The sequence below is a fragment of the Erinaceus europaeus genome, chromosome 1, assembly GCF_950295315.1.
Source record: "Erinaceus europaeus chromosome 1, mEriEur2.1, whole genome shotgun sequence".
NCBI lineage: Eukaryota > Metazoa > Chordata > Mammalia > Eulipotyphla > Erinaceidae > Erinaceus > Erinaceus europaeus.
In genome coordinates this window covers 1,570,979-1,588,030 of record NC_080162.1, presented here as the reverse complement: position 1 = coordinate 1,588,030, position 17,052 = coordinate 1,570,979, and the positions used below count along the sequence as shown (strand labels likewise).

The 17,052-nt window shown below is 44.6% G+C and overlaps 1 protein-coding gene across 1 annotated transcript in view; it reads right to left on the bottom strand.

Annotated features, from left to right (window-relative positions):
• ANKRD22 (ankyrin repeat domain 22) overlaps positions 1-17,052 on the bottom strand; it is a 39,879-nt gene that overhangs the window by 4,299 nt on the left and 18,528 nt on the right. The window contains exons 2-3 of the mRNA XM_016194636.2: positions 5,236-5,427; positions 2,208-2,315 (exon numbers count right to left, since the gene is read on the bottom strand). Coding sequence (XP_016050122.1) covers positions 2,208-2,315; positions 5,236-5,427 — 300 coding nt within the window. The remainder of the gene's footprint in view (positions 1-2,207; positions 2,316-5,235; positions 5,428-17,052) is intronic.

Here is a 17,052-nt window from a genome sequence, read left to right as displayed (position 1 = left end):
CCCAAGCCCATCCACAGCCCCATCTCCAACCCCATCTCCATCCCCATCCCCATCCCCATCTCCATCCCCATCCCCATCCCCATCCCCTTCCCCACCCCTAACCCTATCTCCACCCCCACCCCCATCTCCATCATCATCTCTATCTTCATCTCCTCATTCTTGTGTGCAGTCATCCCTGCCTTTCTCCTCCTGCCCCTTGCTCAAGGAACCCTGTCCTTTTTGGGCTCTTGCCCTATAATTTACCCTAGGGTTGTTTAATCTTTACATAATGCATGTGCACAATTTTAGGGACTATTCAGACAGGATTGGACATGTACAAGGTGGTGTGGCCATGGGACTATTCAGTCAGATGCATGTGATATCAAAACTGTGCTGTTTGGCAAAGCAAGAGAGAGACTCCTTTTCACCTTTGTTTCCTTAGCCACCTACACCATCCAGGCCCTCATATCAGGCTTGCCCAAGTGACAAGCAAACTATAATCACCACGAAAGATATGCTTTCACAAACTGTGTTTGTGGGAATCTGTAAACTGAGGACCACCGATAGATAGACAGCAGAAAGTAGACCAGAAGTACCTTCCGAGAAGCCCTCTCTTCCCTAGCACAAAAGTCTCTTGGGACCAGTCTTGCACAGTATTGTTGCCTTGAATTTGCTTTTAACATTTTAGCAGACTAGACTAAATATACTGACCACTGGAACCGGATCATAGTGGGAAACTGACCCTTTCCCCTTCCCCTTTCCATCGTCCTCAACCCTCACCTCTCTGTTGACCCTCAATAGTGCCCTTAACTCCCAGCCGAGCAGAAAGATAGGCTTTGGAGATCATTATCTTCTCTAGGAGCTGAAGCACTTGAGAATAAAACCATTTTCTTTTGACCAGCAGTAGCCTCTTGAATATTGGCTTGGAAGAGCCAAGCGCTGAGCCTTGGTATCAGTAACATGACTATGTACTGCACCTCCTGTGTTTGTCTAAGTCTCCAGCTCTTAAACACTAGACTGTCTTAGAAATCACAATTGCATGCCAAAAATTTTTAAATACATACATCATAGCCATAATTACTTCTCTATAACCTCTAAAATGATTTACAAGACAATGACAGATCCCCTGCTGAAGTACAAATGCTATGCACTAGGTGCACAATTTTTCAAAAAATTTTCAAGGTATGAGGAGATTATGTATTTACTTCTGTATTATGATATTTTTAATTCCAAATTCAGCCATCAAAATCAATGTTATGATATTTACAGTTTTATAAATTTGGTAGTATCTAACTATTGGATGATGTAACATCATTTCTGACTAGCAGACTTTGGATCCAGGGCTCCTGTTAGCAGAGGTTAATACCAATGGTCTATTAAGTTAAAAGAAAATGGAGTGTGGCCACTTAACTGGTGGAATTTAACACAAGTTACTCCACACAGCATACACATGACTTGAGTTCTCTCTCATAGTTGGGACTGTCATACAGGTGCCAGAGGGAACAACATGAGCAAACTTCTTTCTATTAAAAACAAAAACTCAAGCTTTATCTCCTTTTCATTGTGTTTCTACATTGACATTATGTTTAAAAAACTGCTGATGTCTAAGATTCATACAGGCAGGAGTTAATTTATCCAGGTGAAAGGCAAGCTTAAAATTCTCTGTAAAGAACTCTTGGATTTTTATCTTCCAGGTACATATATATATTCAGAGCCCTGTTCAGCTCTGGTTTATAGTGGTGTGGGAGATCAAACCTGAGACTTTAGAGCCTCAGGAATGAGAGTCTCTTTGCATAAACATTATGCTATATACCTCTTTCATCTGTCTTTTTTTAAACTCACAGCCAAGTTGTGCCCTTAAGAATATAAACCTGGGGAGCTAAGTACAGAAACAAACTCTTCTGACATGAAAAGGAAAACAAGAACTTTTAAATATTCAGAATGTGTGTATTTCTTTCAGATGATCCTTAATCAAGTTTAGCTAACTTGTTTTAAGGAAAGATGTCATAGATCACATACATAATTATTTCATTTCTGTTTTCATTTCATTTCTTTACTTTAACCACAGCATGGAAGGCTTGTTGCAGGTGTCATTTGAAGAATGCACACTAAGAGCTAAGAGCTTATTCTCTACGAGTTCTTTATCACATGGGTTTAACACCACAGGACAGCAGCTATTACCTTCCTAGCCTTCACTGCTTGTTCTCAGCCTTCACTGCTGTACTCACCATAAGGAAGTAGCCAATGAGTAGGACAGGCATTAAGAGTATGATGAGTAGATAATCAAAGAAGGTAAATTTTTTCATCACAGCATAATGCAAGCAGGTCCTCTCTTTCTAAAAAGCAAGAGAAGGAAAATTCAATAACAGAGTTTCTTGTTTCCAATTTCGTATTACCATTTTCAAATGTTAACTTTGTGCTTTTTATTTTTATGATAACACTTGCTACTTATTCCAGTGGAGTACCTGTGATTATAAATTCAAGTTTTCATTGACCAGAACATGAAGTACAGGTTAGTCTAAAGGAAAAAATCTATGGGAAGGAACAAAAAGTGACCAAAGAGGTGAAATGTTTATTTTATAAATCATCCAACAGTGGCTAGCTTCGTGGGAGGGAGAGACCAGGAACTCGTGGAGGAACGGGAACGCATATCTTTATTCATGTGGACGTTCCAGAGTCGGGTGTGAGCACAATAGGTTTAGGCCACGTGGAGCTAGCAAAATGGCCGCCTCTGGCTGTGCATGCCGCCAGCCTTTCTCTGGGTCTTCTCCAAGTCAGGAAGTGGAAGATAAAGAGACCAGGAACAGCAGTGCTTTTTATAGGGTAAAAACGGAAGTGGCTAGCGAAGAGGGTGGAGAAAAGAAAAAGGCATTCTGGGAACGTCCTTAGGTGTGGTTACTATAGTTTTAGCTGGCGGGAATTAGCAATACCCTGAGGGGATAACGTGGTGGGGATATGTAAATAATACTCGCATCGAAATATAGCAGTTTGTGGGCCCTGCCAATGTTCAACCACATCTGTATAATATCCCAACAGGTTCTCATGTTCATTCTAGTATTTGAAAAAACGCACTGAGTTACAGGCAAACCAAATTTAGTATGAAAGCTATCGCTGTCCTCAGCCCTCTGTGACACACCACCACTCAGTTAGTGGTTGGTTCAGAGGAAAGCAAAAACTTCACCTTGTGTCACATTTCCATGTTCTTTCACACACAGAGGCAGTACCTGAAGAATAGAAATAGCCCAGCCTAAGTGTTCACATGTCTGAATAGTTACAGCATGGTAGACTGAACTCCTGAGTCTGGTGGAAGATATGGGCCCTCAGGGCCTCAGAACAAAACTAGATGAACAGAATCACACAAAACAGGTAGAGAGAAATAGGTCATGCTCACTGGAAACGAACCAAATGAATGAGAAAGGCAGAGAGAGGGCACCTCTTCTTGGAGAAGATACTGTTCTCACATGAGAGTATCTTTTGTTTTTTTGATATTAAAGTATGTACCTGAAAGAGTTTGAACCCTGACAAAAACAAAAGCACCCCTGTAGCAAGCAGTTCAGTTTATCAATGAGAGTTTTGTGTTTTTTCCTGTCTCTTTTTTGCTTTTTGGATGTATGACAGACATAGCATCCCTTTGCATGTAAACATGTAGGATTTTCAGACACAAGATCATAGCCTGAGAGATGGCATAGTTGAATAGCCTTGAACTTGCCAAGCATAAGGTCATGAGTTCAATGCCTGGCACCATTTGTGCTCCAGTCCTATTCTAACATCTCTCTTCCCTGTGAAATGAAAAGAAATCTTCTTTTAGAAGTAGTGCCATTCTTTCCATGCAAGATTGTCTTGTTTTTATTCTTTCAGTGAACATTATGCTGTTGTCATAGCACTTAAAACTTTCCAACATCTGACTGTAAGAGCCTCAGTCATTTGCTTTTGAGTAGAGCAACGTTATTTAGGCAAAAGCTCCCTACTGGGAAGCTCAAGTTTTAGTTTCTCATTTCCTAAACAATGATCTTTAACAGCCTTGTTAATAAGATATTGTCAACATTTTTAAATATGTTCTTCCCACAGGATTCTAAAGATGGAATTCCTGGCATGAAAGGTAAGGACACTTTGCACACTGAGCTTTTAAGGAAGGAGACTTAGACTTCCTAATCAACGTGTCATTTTCTTTCTTAATCCTCACCAAGTTGGCAGATTAAAAAAAAAATGTCTGTTTTAATGAATTACTTTGTATTGAATCAGTGCTCTGGCAGTTATCTGAATCATCAGAGCTTCTGTTTGTTTTTAAAACCATTTTAAACATAATTATGAAAATAACTCATCAACATAGAGTCAAGGAAGGAAAATTTTCTGGTTTATTATGAACAAACAAACGAAAACAGTTGAGATATTGAAACATCATTATGAATATTTTTAAAAAAACATAAAATGCAAACCAAACACTTCTGGCATTATCTCTTTCCGACTTGCAACTACCATTTTCTGGCCTTTAAGAGCTTGGGATAGGGGATAAAACAAGATTGGAACCACCTCGCAGACACCAGCTCAGTTCCTGGGTCATCTCTCTCACATTGCTGATTGTATTTAAGAGGCACCCCCACACTAGCCCGACAGTCGAGGTGCTGCCTGTCCCTCTGTGCAATCACGGGGTGACCCAAGCTGACCTTAGAGCACACGTGCAGTAATACACCTGCACTCTGCTCTTCTGCAGGGCTGTGGACTCCAAGCACTGATGAGTGTTTTAGTACTGCCTTTGTCTGTGTGGGTGGCTTGGAGTGTGTTTCTTACTGACATTCGTTCACTCTACACTAGGATTTTTCTCAAGAATAGGAAAGCAGTACAGGAGGTAAGCATAATGCTAATGAAATAGCATCATATGCCCAGCGTCCCCCCCACCCCAGTTATCTTTCCCACTATTTCTGTAAAAGAGAAGAGGAGGAGAGAGTGGGGGAGGGGAAGCACAAATGGGAAGTGAATGTGAAGCAGGCAGGAGCACTATCCAGTCACATAGTGAGACTCGTTCTCCTATTTCAGTAAAAACACACAAGCAGAACTCTCACTGCACCTGTGTTCGGACTCTACGTAATCTCACCTTTTAAGCTGTTGAAATGCCCTAATACATACCTAAAATAGAGGCAAAGACAAGGTTACTGATATCAGAAAATACAAGCAATGGTAGACGAGACGGCACTAGCTACTTGTATCCATGCGGAGAGAGTGACCTTGGAAAGCTCGCTTCTCTACGGAGACCCTCACCTGGTTTTTGAGATTGGCGTCAGCATTTCTCCGTAGCAGGAAGGAAGCGATCTTCAGGTTCCCTCTCCGGCAGGCACAGATGAGCGGAGTGTCTCCATTGAAGCCATCTTGGACGTTGACATAGCTGCTGTCTTCCCTCACCCAACGCCACACCTGACCGAAGTCATTCTGGTAGGCGGCCTGGCAGATGGGCTGCCGAGAGAAAAGCAAAAGTGGGATTTGAAACACAAGTACTACTACCACACACACATACACACACACACACACACACACACACACACACACACACACACACACACACACACACACACGAGTTTATTCAGACTTAAATTCAAGTGCATCTGAATCTCAACACACCACTCTGTGGGAGACATGGGTGTGTCCCGGAGGTCTAGCCTTATGTCTAGAATATACAAAATTTCATGGGGAACCTCAGAATTTCATAGCTCTCTTGGCATATTACCTATTAAAATGAGTGAACAGTTGGATTCTGGGATGTAGCTTCAGCTCAAAAACCGCACAGAAGTTTCTGGTAAAAATCAGGATTTAACTGAATATAAAACAAGCCAATTTGAAGAGATTCAGGCACCTTCAGGTGGGATCACATCACCACCTCCACTCAAGGGACTCAACACAATGGAAAATACCTCCTTTAGAAAAATAACACAAGGGCTGGGAAGACATCTCAATGGTTCTTCAATAGATTCTCGTGCCTGAGGCTCTGCAGTCCCAGGTTCAATCTCCAGCTAACTACCATAAGGTGGAGCTGAGCTGGACTCTGATCTCTGATTCTCTCTGTGTGTCTCGCTCACTAAATAATAATAGAAATAAAACCTAAAATATAACAAATGATGTAATCAACTTCAATTCATCAGACACTTTTATGTTAGAAACCGCAATAAGGAGTTCTGGGATTCATAGGAAAGATCCAAACACTTCTGGTCATGGCTCCTCTTCTCACTCTCTCAGCCTGACTAGTTGTCAGCTCACCCTTCCTGTTATGACTTGACTTTTACTTTCTCTTTCCCCATTCCTGCCACAACTTCACAAAAACCAGCACACCTGTAACCCTGCCTAAAGTACTTATTTACTTATTTTCATTTTGTTAACTACCTCCAGGCTTATTGCTGGGGCTCATTGCTAACACTGTGAATCCACTGCTCCCAGAAGCTTTTTTTTTTTGTCCCCTTTTCTTTTCATTCAATTAGATAGAGAGAAATTGCGAGGAGAGGGAGAGAGAAGGGAGGAGACACCTACAGACTTGCTTCACCATTTGTGAAATGAGCAGGGCCTCAAACCTGGATCCTTGGGTGGGTCTTTGCGCTTAGAACTCTGTGTACTTATCTGGTTGTGCCACCTCTCAGCCCCCTGCCCAAGGTATTTATGATCACATGTCTCAAGCAAATGTGATTCCGGAAGTGCTGAGGTCACACTGAGTGAAGGAAGGTCCTGAAGTTAGGGCTATATCTCCATTAACTAAAGGAGACACTGACTCACCACCATATCCCCAGCTGAAAATACAGCACTGGATGAGGCTGGGGGAGTAAACAAGGGCCCAGGTTCAAGCCCCCAGTCCCCACCTGCAGAGGGAAGTTTCAAGTGCCATGAAGCAGGGCTGCAGGTGTCTCTCTGTCTCTCTCCCTCTCTGTCTCCCCTACTCCTCTCAATTTCTATCTGCCCCATCAAATAAAAGAAAATGGGGGAAAGTACAAAGTGGCCACCGGGTAAGAAGCAAATCTCTGTACCCCAAACAGAAGTGAGCCTGAGCAAGGAGATCCAACTTGGAAAAGAAATGAGCTGTTACAGAAACAGAACCACCCTTTCTCCAAGTCCAGAGTCACCCGTTACTAGGCCTGGGCCCTGCCAGGCTTGATAACATCTGCTGGACCAGCTGGCTGACAGCAGTAACTTAGAGCAACTGAGAGACACTCGCTGCTGTTGGGAAAACTGGGCTTGGTCACAGTTCTTCCTCTGCACTGTAGGTGAAGTGGACAATCCTCTTAGTGTGTCACAGTGGCAGTACCTGAACCCAGCCTGACTTGCTAGTCCTCCTATCTGCAACTCGGACACCATCTTCCCAGACAATACTCCTAGCCCACATGCGTATCAGCTGTTAGGCTCAGGCAAAAATGAGTAAAGTCATGGGCCCTTTGGAATATACTTAAAATAGACTTCCTAGCTTCTACCAACATGAAGGATCCAACTTTCAACTACTATTATTTTACCTTTAGGTCCCCGATTATTAAACAAATTGTTCTGGTTCTGCTTTACATCTTAATGATTTTCAGCCACCGAGTTGCAGATGCTACCATGACGCCATCCTGACTTCCCTGGGCAGGCGCCCTCACCCATGTGGCCTGGAGCCTCCCCTCCCCAGATCCCTGCCCCACTAGGGACAGACAGACACGGGCTGGGGGTGTGGATCCACCTGCCAAAACCCAAGTCCAGCGGAGAAGCCATTACAGAAGCCAGAGCTTAAAAAAAAAAAAAAAGAAGAGAAATATCAGTTTATTTTTCTTCTGTTAAATCTGAAAATGACAGCATTCTTAAGAAGTGGAGTACTTAATCTAGTCATTTGCCTTGCCAAATGATCTCTAAATGTGTAACTGTCTGACAGCATGGGGCTGACAAGCCCCTCACTGCTTGGATGCTTCAAAATCTTTACTGAGGTTTGATTCAGACAAGGAAAGAAAGCAGCAGGCTTCCTGCCTTGGGTGCCCACTGCCCTAGAGAACATTTCCAGTTTCACATTAGGACTAATACTAAGCCATCAACTTGATCTTATCTTTTAATATTTCCTGAGCTTCCTATGCCCTTGACAGAGTTTGCTTTAGTGCACTTTCTTCCTGACCTCATACACAGGTGGTGTGGGGCAAGGGTTGACCAGATGGCTGAAATCTCCATGCTGTTGTAGACCCAGTTTCCACTAGAGGGCAGCTTAATACCATCAGAGCACTGATAACAGAAAAGGGAACTCAGCGGGAAAGCTCTAGTGTCAGAAGGACTTGCTAGGATTGAGAGAGGTAGCCGTCCACCGAGGTTGAGGGAAGACATTATTGATGACTTGTTCCTTCTGTTGATCTCTGCAGTTTCTGGAGCTTGGAGGACTTCTGCATATGCAGGAAAACAGTACACTCCTTGGAAAATGACTCAGATGATTCCAACCTTTTAATGTAATCAGATCTGTCTGCAAAGAGACCCTCCTGCTGGAGGTTCCAAGGCCACAGGTTCAATCCTCCGTACCACCATAAACCAGAGCTAAACAGTGCTCTGGAGGAAATACACACACACACACACACACACACACACACACACACACACGTAGGACTATGTGAAAGCTTGGTAGAGCTTAGGGGAGCTCTCCCATCCTTGGATGGAGGTCTGGAAAGATACACCACTTGTTATCCTGTCTCCTTATAGAGACGAGCCAAGAGGAAAAGTCTCCCAGACTCAGTTTCTCCTTGTTTGTCTCTTAAGCTCACAGAAAGCCGACAGGCCTCTCACACATAGTTCATTCTCCTGCTAAGTGGCTGCTTGCTTCAAAGTTCATTCAAAGTTCACACATTCACTCTAACTTCACCTTTTGATGATACAGGAGAACACACTCTACCATATACCCCTGCCAGTACCCAGCAGTGAGACCCCAACTTCTATTTCTTTGTGTCCTTTGATATCTGTGACTTACATCAAGCTTTGTTTTTTCTCCTTCTCTACCTCACCTTACTGGTTTAACCCCTCAGCTTTTCTCAAATACCTTTGGATAATTAACTGGCCTGCATCATGGAAACTAATTGTCTTGACCTTTATGTATCTCATCAATTCTTGTCATACCAGCCCCTTACCATGGGGGCAGGCTGACCTTTAAGAAACCTGTAATTTCTGACATATGTGAAAAATGTTCTTTGTTTAACTCAGTATAAAATCCTGTACCCTTCTCCAAATAAATGGATGTTCATACCAGAATATCTCCTGATGCCTCTTTCTATTTCATGCAGCCACTAGAGCTGGTGAAGGAGAGTCGGAGGCTTACTCCCCCCCGTTGGAGCCACTCCACATGAGCACCAGCACACACACACACTCTCACACGCACACACTCTCATGCACACGCGCACACACAGACACACTCTCATACACACGCACACACACAGAGACATGCACTCAGACACAAACACACACACATAGACACACGTAAACAGGCACACACACACTTACACACACAGGCACACACACTCACACACGCACACACACACTCACATAAACTCACACACACACTCACACACTCACATAAACTCACACACACACTCACACACACACACTCACTCGCACACGCACACACACACACACGCACTCGCACACGCACACACACACACACACACACACACATCTTTATCATTCCCACCACACTCTTACAAACTAGAGATTAACTTTGCTTGTATCTATCCAGTCCCCAGTCCATCCTTCAACAATGCCAACTTTGTCACTTCTCTGCTGGAAGCCATCTTTGCTGACTCTGGGTCAGACTCATCAAGCTGCCACACGTGCGATTGCTAAAATGTCTGAAGTTCTGTCTGTCTGCCTGCATCTCTTACTGCTCCAGTAAGTATACTGTTCATCTCAGGGATCCTTCATCCACATGGCTTGTTGTGAAAGCAGAGTCCCCACACGAGGGCAAAATACATGCCTGCATCTAGCACATAGGACTGACACACAGAGCACATGCGACACACACTGGGTGAGAAAACAAGGGACAGAGAGGCCAGGGGGTGACATGTCGGGTTAAGTGCACATAGTACGAAGCACTAAGACCCATACAGAGATCCAGATTTGAGATCTCACCCCCCACCTGCAGTGGGGACACTTCAGAAGCACATCTGCAGGTGTCTCTCTCTCTCTCTCTCTCCTCTCAATTTCTCTTTGTCCTGTCCAATAAAATGGGGGAAAAAGGCCTCTAGGAGCAGGAGCCCAGTGGTAATCCAGGGGTGGGAGTGAAGGAACATGGAATTAGGGAAATGAAATTTATTTATTTATTTAGTTTTTTATTATTTTCATTGTCTTTATTTATTTATTGGATAGAGACAGGAAGAAATCAAGAGGAAGGAGGAGACAGGGAGGGAGAGAGACAGAGAGATACCTGCAACACTGTTTTACCACGTGTGAAGCTTTTCCCCTGCAGGTGGGGACCGGGGGTTCGAACCCAGGTCCTTGAGCATTGCAACATGTGCGCTCAGCCAAATGTGCCACCACCCGGCCCCAGGAAAATGGAATTTAAGGAAAAACCATTGGGTTTGATGATCAGTGATCATTCATAGAGCAGTCTCCATAGAGTGGCAGAGCACGGGGTAGAGATACGGGCATAGAGCAGTCTCCACAGAGTGGCAGAGCACGGGGTAGAGATACGGGCATAGAGCAGTCTCCACAGAGTGGCAGAGCACGGGGTAGAGATACGGGCATAGAGCAGTCTCCACAGAGTGGCAGAGCACGGGGTAGAGATACGGGCATAGAGCAGTCTCCACAGAGTGGCAGAGCACGGGGTAGAGATACGGGCATAGAGCAGTCTCCACAGAGTGGCAGAGCACGGGGTAGAGATACGGGCATAGAGCAGTCTCCACAGAGTGGCAGAGCACGGGGTAGAGACACGGGCATAGAGCAGTCTCCACAGAGTGGCAGAGCACGGGGTAGAGACACGGGCATAGAGCAGTCTCCACAGAGTGGCAGAGCACGGGGTAGAGACACGGGCATAGAGCAGTCTCCACAGAGTGGCAGAGCACGGGGTAGAGACGCGGGCATAGAGCAGTCTCCACAGAGTGGCAGAGCACGGGGTAGAGACACGGGCATAGAGCAGTCTCCACAGAGTGGCAGAGCACGGGGTAGAGACACGGGCATAGAGCAGTCTCCACAGAGTGGCAGAGCACGGGGTAGAGACACGGGCATAGAGCAGTCTCCACAGAGTGGCAGAGCACGGGGTAGAGACACGGGCATAGAGCAGTCTCCACAGAGTGGCAGAGCACGGGGTAGAGACACGGGCATAGAGCAGTCTCCACAGAGTGGCAGAGCACGGGGTAGAGACACGGGCATAGAGCAGTCTCCACAGAGTGGCAGAGCACGGGGTAGAGACACGGGCATAGAGCAGTCTCCACAGAGTGGCAGAGCACGGGGTAGAGACACGGGCATAGAGCAGTCTCCACAGAGTGGCAGAGCACGGGGTAGAGACGCGGGCATAGAGCAGTCTCCACAGAGTGGCAGAGCACGGGGTAGAGACGCGGGCATAGAGCAGTCTCCACAGAGTGGCAGAGCACGGGGTAGAGATACGGGCATAGAGCAGTCTCCACAGAGTGGCAGAGCACGGGGTAGAGATACGGGCATAGAGCAGTCCACAGAGTGGCAGAGCACGGGGTAGAGACACGGGAGTCTGCGTGTGTAGTCCCTGAAGAATAGAGGATGAGAGTGGAGGAAGAGAGTGTGCTAAGCCTGGAGGTACAGGGCAAGGGGTGGCTAGCAAGCATGTAGGGAGGACAAGCACAGCCACCAGTGTCTGGAACATGCACAGGGACAGTGGTGTTGTCAGAGTTAAGGATTAATACAAACGCCTGAAAGAAACTTGGTGAGCCCCAGGCTCAAGTCCAACGTGCAGCAGCCGTGAGTGTGGATCACCTTGTCTCTGTGCCAGGGTCCTTCTCCAGCTGATGATCACGTTGCCTATGAGGTCACAGGGAGGAGGACCTGTGATTCTGTAAATCAGGCACTTAGCTCAGACGTGGCTTACAGCAAGCCCTAAGGTAATGTTCGTTATGCTTATAATTATCAAAACAAGATGCTAGTAAGGATGGGCAGGGATGGCTGCAGAAAAGAAAATGCTTCCTCAGAGGAAGTGGAGGGGGTGAGGATAGGGAACAAAAAGGCGGCACTCACCTTTCTAAACGAGCAGGATGACAGAGTCTAAAAGCAATACAAGGAAAGGTTCATTTATGAGATAGGGAGATCTTTACTGATCAAAAAAAAAAAAAAGTATTCTCCCTTCCAGGGTTATTACTGGGGTTTGGTGCCTGCACTACAAAACCATTGTTCCTGGAGGCCATTTTTCCTGTTTTTGTTGCCCTTGTTATTATTATTATTGCTGCTATTGTTGTTGGATAAGAAAGAGAGAAATCAAGAGAGGCGGGGAAGGGGGGGAGAGACCTGTTTCACAGCTTGAGACTGTTGAAAGGATTTGGGATGGTCATAATGAAATGTGTCTTCACAGATAAATAGAAATATGAAATCGAGGCACCTAGTTATAACAACACGTCATGAAGCTGCAGTGGATTCAGTCTTTTTTTTTTATTATTTTCTCTGTTGTTGCCCTTTTTTTTTATTGTTGTTATTGATGTCGTCGTTGTTGGATAAGACAGAGAGAAATAGAGAGAGGAGGGGAAGACAGAGAGGTAGAGAGAAAGACACCTGAAGACCTGTTTCACCGTCTGTGAAGTGACTCCCCTGCAAGTGGGGAGCCGGGGGCTCGAACCGGAATCCAGATGCTAGTCCTTGCGCTTTGTGCCATGTGTGCTTAACCCACTGCGCTACTGCCCAATTCCCTTGGATTGAGTCTTCTTATGGGCATACGATTTCCTCCAGCAAACCCACTATGCAGGAAGAGTGGAGAAACTGAAGGAGGCAGAAAGCATCATGGAGGAAACACCTCCTAGAAAACCGAGGGTACCGAAGGAGAGTTGTTTATCATCGAATTCAGACGGCATGAATAATGTATATAAAGCAAGTAGGCACTGACAGACTGGATGAAAAGACAGCCAGCAACAAAACCAGTGAGAAGGTAGAGTGGGCTAGTGGGAAAGGTGGCCAGGAGACCTCTAATCTCATCTGCTCTGTTCCTCCCTTTGGGTTCCTATTTATTAAACAATTTGTCCTGCTTTAGATCTTACCACCTTTCACCCACCAGGTTACAGATGCTTCCATGACACCATCCTGACCTCCCTGAGCAGATGACTTCACCCCTGTGTCCTGGAGCCTCCCCTCCCCAGAGCCCTGCCCCTCTAGGGACAGACAGACACAGGCTGGGGGTGTGGGTCCACCTGCCCGCACCCATGTCCAGCCGAGAAGCAATGACAGAAGCCACAACTCCCACCTTCTGCATCCCACAATAACCTTGGATCCACACTCCCAGAGGGATAAAGAATAGGGAAGCTTCCAATGGAGGGGATGGAACAGGGAACTCTGGTGGTGAGGACTGTGTGGAATTGTGCCCCTGTGAACTTAACAATCTTGCTAATCATTATTAAATTAGTAATTAAGAATTTTTTATAAAAATAAATTTTGATAGGAAATATTAGTATCCAATTCTTTATAAATTTTGCACATGATAGGAACTCAAGAGCAATCATTATAAGTGACTTATTTACCATAGAGACAGAGGCCAAGTAAAGGTCTGTGACCAGCACAGTCTCTGAGGACAGCCCCAAAGAACAGAATCAAAGGGTCAATTGTGCTTCAATGATCAAAGATGGTGGATGTAGGCTCAGAAGTGAGAAGGGGGAAGAAGCGGCATAAATAAAAACTGAAAGCAAGAGCCTAAGTCTCTTCTTAAACTGCCATGGTGGGGCAGGGACGATTACAGAGCAGTACGCACCACACTGGCATTCCTGAAGCCTAGTGGTCCTGGGTCCGATGGCCAGTACCATGTGCCTGAGGTGAGCGGTGTTCTGGACTCTGTCCCGGTATCTCTTTATGTGCCATTAAAAACAAAAATAAACACATTCAAAGATAAATGTAAATTAGAATGGTAACCAGCTATCAGAGGAGAGAGGGGATATGGAGTTCTGGTGGTGGGAATTGTGTGGAGTTGTACCCCTCTTGTCCTATGGTTTTGTCAATGTCTCCTTTTATAAATAAAATAAAATAAATTTTAAAAAGGAATAGGAAAACTATCAGGGAATGGGATGGGGATATGGAGTTCTGGTGGTAGGAATTGTGTGGAGTTGTATCCCTCTTATCCTATGTTTTTTGTCAGTGTTTCCTTTTTATAAATAATTTTTAAAAAAAGGATTGAGAAAAATAAAGAAAGAAAAGAAAAGAAAGAAATTGAGGTAGAAACCAGAGTGAGATTTTTAGCAAAGAGAATCGGGAAGATGCGCCAAGTGTGTGAGATAGACTGAAGAAGGGAATGGCTAGTGTTTTCTCTGACTTCCCCTCATTACTGCTACTCTTCAAAAAGCAGTCACAGTGGGGAACGTTCTTCATGTTACTCAACAATTCAGTTGGTCTAAGACAACTTTGAAAGATATACTTTGACCTTCTACTGTCTCAAAGAAGGAATATTCTAAGAAACTAGAAAATCAAGATATGTTAAGAAGTAAATAATTAAAAAAGAGAAGAGATAGATGTAAGTGTATATTGAATAATTCATCCCTTAAAATACCTGAATTTGAAGATGTATAAGACTGTCTTTCTCTTCTTTTTTAAATTTATTTATTTATCCCCTTTTGTTGCCCTTGTTGTTTTATTGTTGTAGTTATTATTGTTGTCGTCGTTGTTGGATAGGACAGAGAGGAATGGAGAGGGGAGGGGAAGACAGAGAGGAGGAGAGAAAGACAGACACCTGCAGACCTGCTTCACCGCCTGGGAAGCGACTCCCCTGCAGGTGGGGAGCCGGGGTTCGAACCGGGATCCTTATGCCTTGCGCCACCTGCGCTTAACCCGCTGCGCTACAGCCCGACTCCCGTCTTTCTCTTTTGAGAAGGCATTTACTAATAGGGGAATTTCTACTAGAATCAGTCTGTTTCTCAAACCAACAAACCTTTCATTAATTCCCAAGAAACATTTTAAATGGGTGGGGTTTTGCAATTTCTTAAGTGCTCTAAGTCTCAGGCTCAGTTTTCTGTGATCTTTTGTTTTGTTGTGTTTTTAAAAATATTTTTATTTATTTATTATTGGATAGAGACAGAGAGAAGTTAAGAGAAGAGAAGGAGATAAAGAGTGGGAAAGGGGGGGCCAAATGGTGGCACACCTGGTTAAGTGCATACATTATAGGGCACAAGGACCTGGGTTCAAGTCCCTGGTCCCCGCTTGCAGGGGGAAAACTTCATGAGTGGTGAAGTAGGGCTGCAAGGGTCTCTCTGTCTCTCTCTTTCTCTATCTCCCTCTCCCCTCTCAATTTCACTCTGTCTCTGTCCAATAATAAATAAATAAATAATTTTAAGATAAGAGTGGGAAGGGACAGAGACACACCTGCAGCCCTGCCTCACCACTCTTGAAGTTTTTCTCCAGCAGGTTAGGGACCAGGGGTTTGAACCTCGGTCTTCGCACACTGTTATGTGCGCACTTAACTGGGTGAACCCTCACTTGACCTGTACGTGACATTTCTTTCGATTGAGAGTTATGAAAGAGCCTTTACACTTTAGAAGAAACATAACCCAGAGTGTACATTTTGGTAAGCTTTGCTCTCCGGACGTCTGTAAAGACGCAAGCAGCTCAGATGTTTCTATATTATTAAAATGATAACGAGCGTTGTTCTTGCACTGATAATAACACCCTGAAAGCAGTATAAAACATGAGTTAAAGAGTATGTGCAAACCAGCTTAGTGATCAACAAACTGGTTATCTCATACGTTACCCACCAGCATTTCCCACAGCTCAGAGTGTGGGAAAGTAAAGTAGAGCAGGTTGGGTTTCTAGCTCCAAGTTCTTGGTTATTTTAAAGGTCAGGTGCATGAGAAGAGGCCAGTCATACAAATTTGCTCCTAATGTTCCAAGTCTCCAGAGTTCCAGTTGTTCCTTAATCACTGTGAATGTGTGTGTTGCAACAACTCACAGCCATTGTTTCCATCATGGGGATTGTTTCTTCTTTATGTTTTCTTGGGGGACATAATAGCTTATAGCAAGTACAGAAGTACAGCTGTTAATGCATGAGGTCTCTTTCTTTTAGCTCTGAATAGTTCTCTCTCTTTTTAAGATTATTTTTTTATTTTTATTTTTTTTATTTTTATTTATAAAATGGAAATAATGACAAGACCATAGGATAAGAGGGGTAGAATTCCACACAAATCCCACCAGAACTCTGTATCCAATTCCCTTCCCTGATAGGTTTCCTATTCTTTATCTCTTTGAAAGTATGGACCCAAAGTCATTGAGGGATGCAGAAGGAGGAAGGTCTGGCTTCTGTCATTGCTTCCCCGCTGAACATGGGCGTTGACAGGTGGCTCCATACTCCCAGCCTGCCTCTCTCTTTCCCTAGTGGGGCAGGGTTCTGGGGAAGCGGAGGTCCAGGACACATTGGTGGGGTTGTCTGCCCAGGGAAGTCTGGTTGGCATCATGGCAGCATGTGGAATCTAGTGGCTGAAAGAAGAGTTAACATACAAAGCCAAACACATGCAAGTGCAAAGACCTGGGATGAGTGCTGTGAGCAGAGACAGGGGTAGAGATGACACTGAAGAGAAAAGTCAGTTTCAGTAGAGGATTATCTCTGTGTCAGTGTTTTCCGTTTCTTCCACAACAAGGCCTGCTTGAGAATACGATGTTGTCCTCACTGTGAAGGAGGTAAACAAATTCATTACCATACTCCAGACCTGAAAAGCATGGACAGACACGCTGACCAGTGGGTTAGAAGTGAGAGCCCAGAAGTGAGGCCCCCACACGTATGGACATCTAATCTTTAACAAAGGTGCCCAGACTATTACACGGGGAAAGCAGAGTCTCTTCAACAAATGGTGTCGGAAACAATGGGTTGAAACATGCAGAAGAATGAAACTGAACCACTGTATTTCACCAAATACAAAAGTAAATTCCAAGTGGATCAACGACTTGGATGTTAGACCACAAACTATCAGA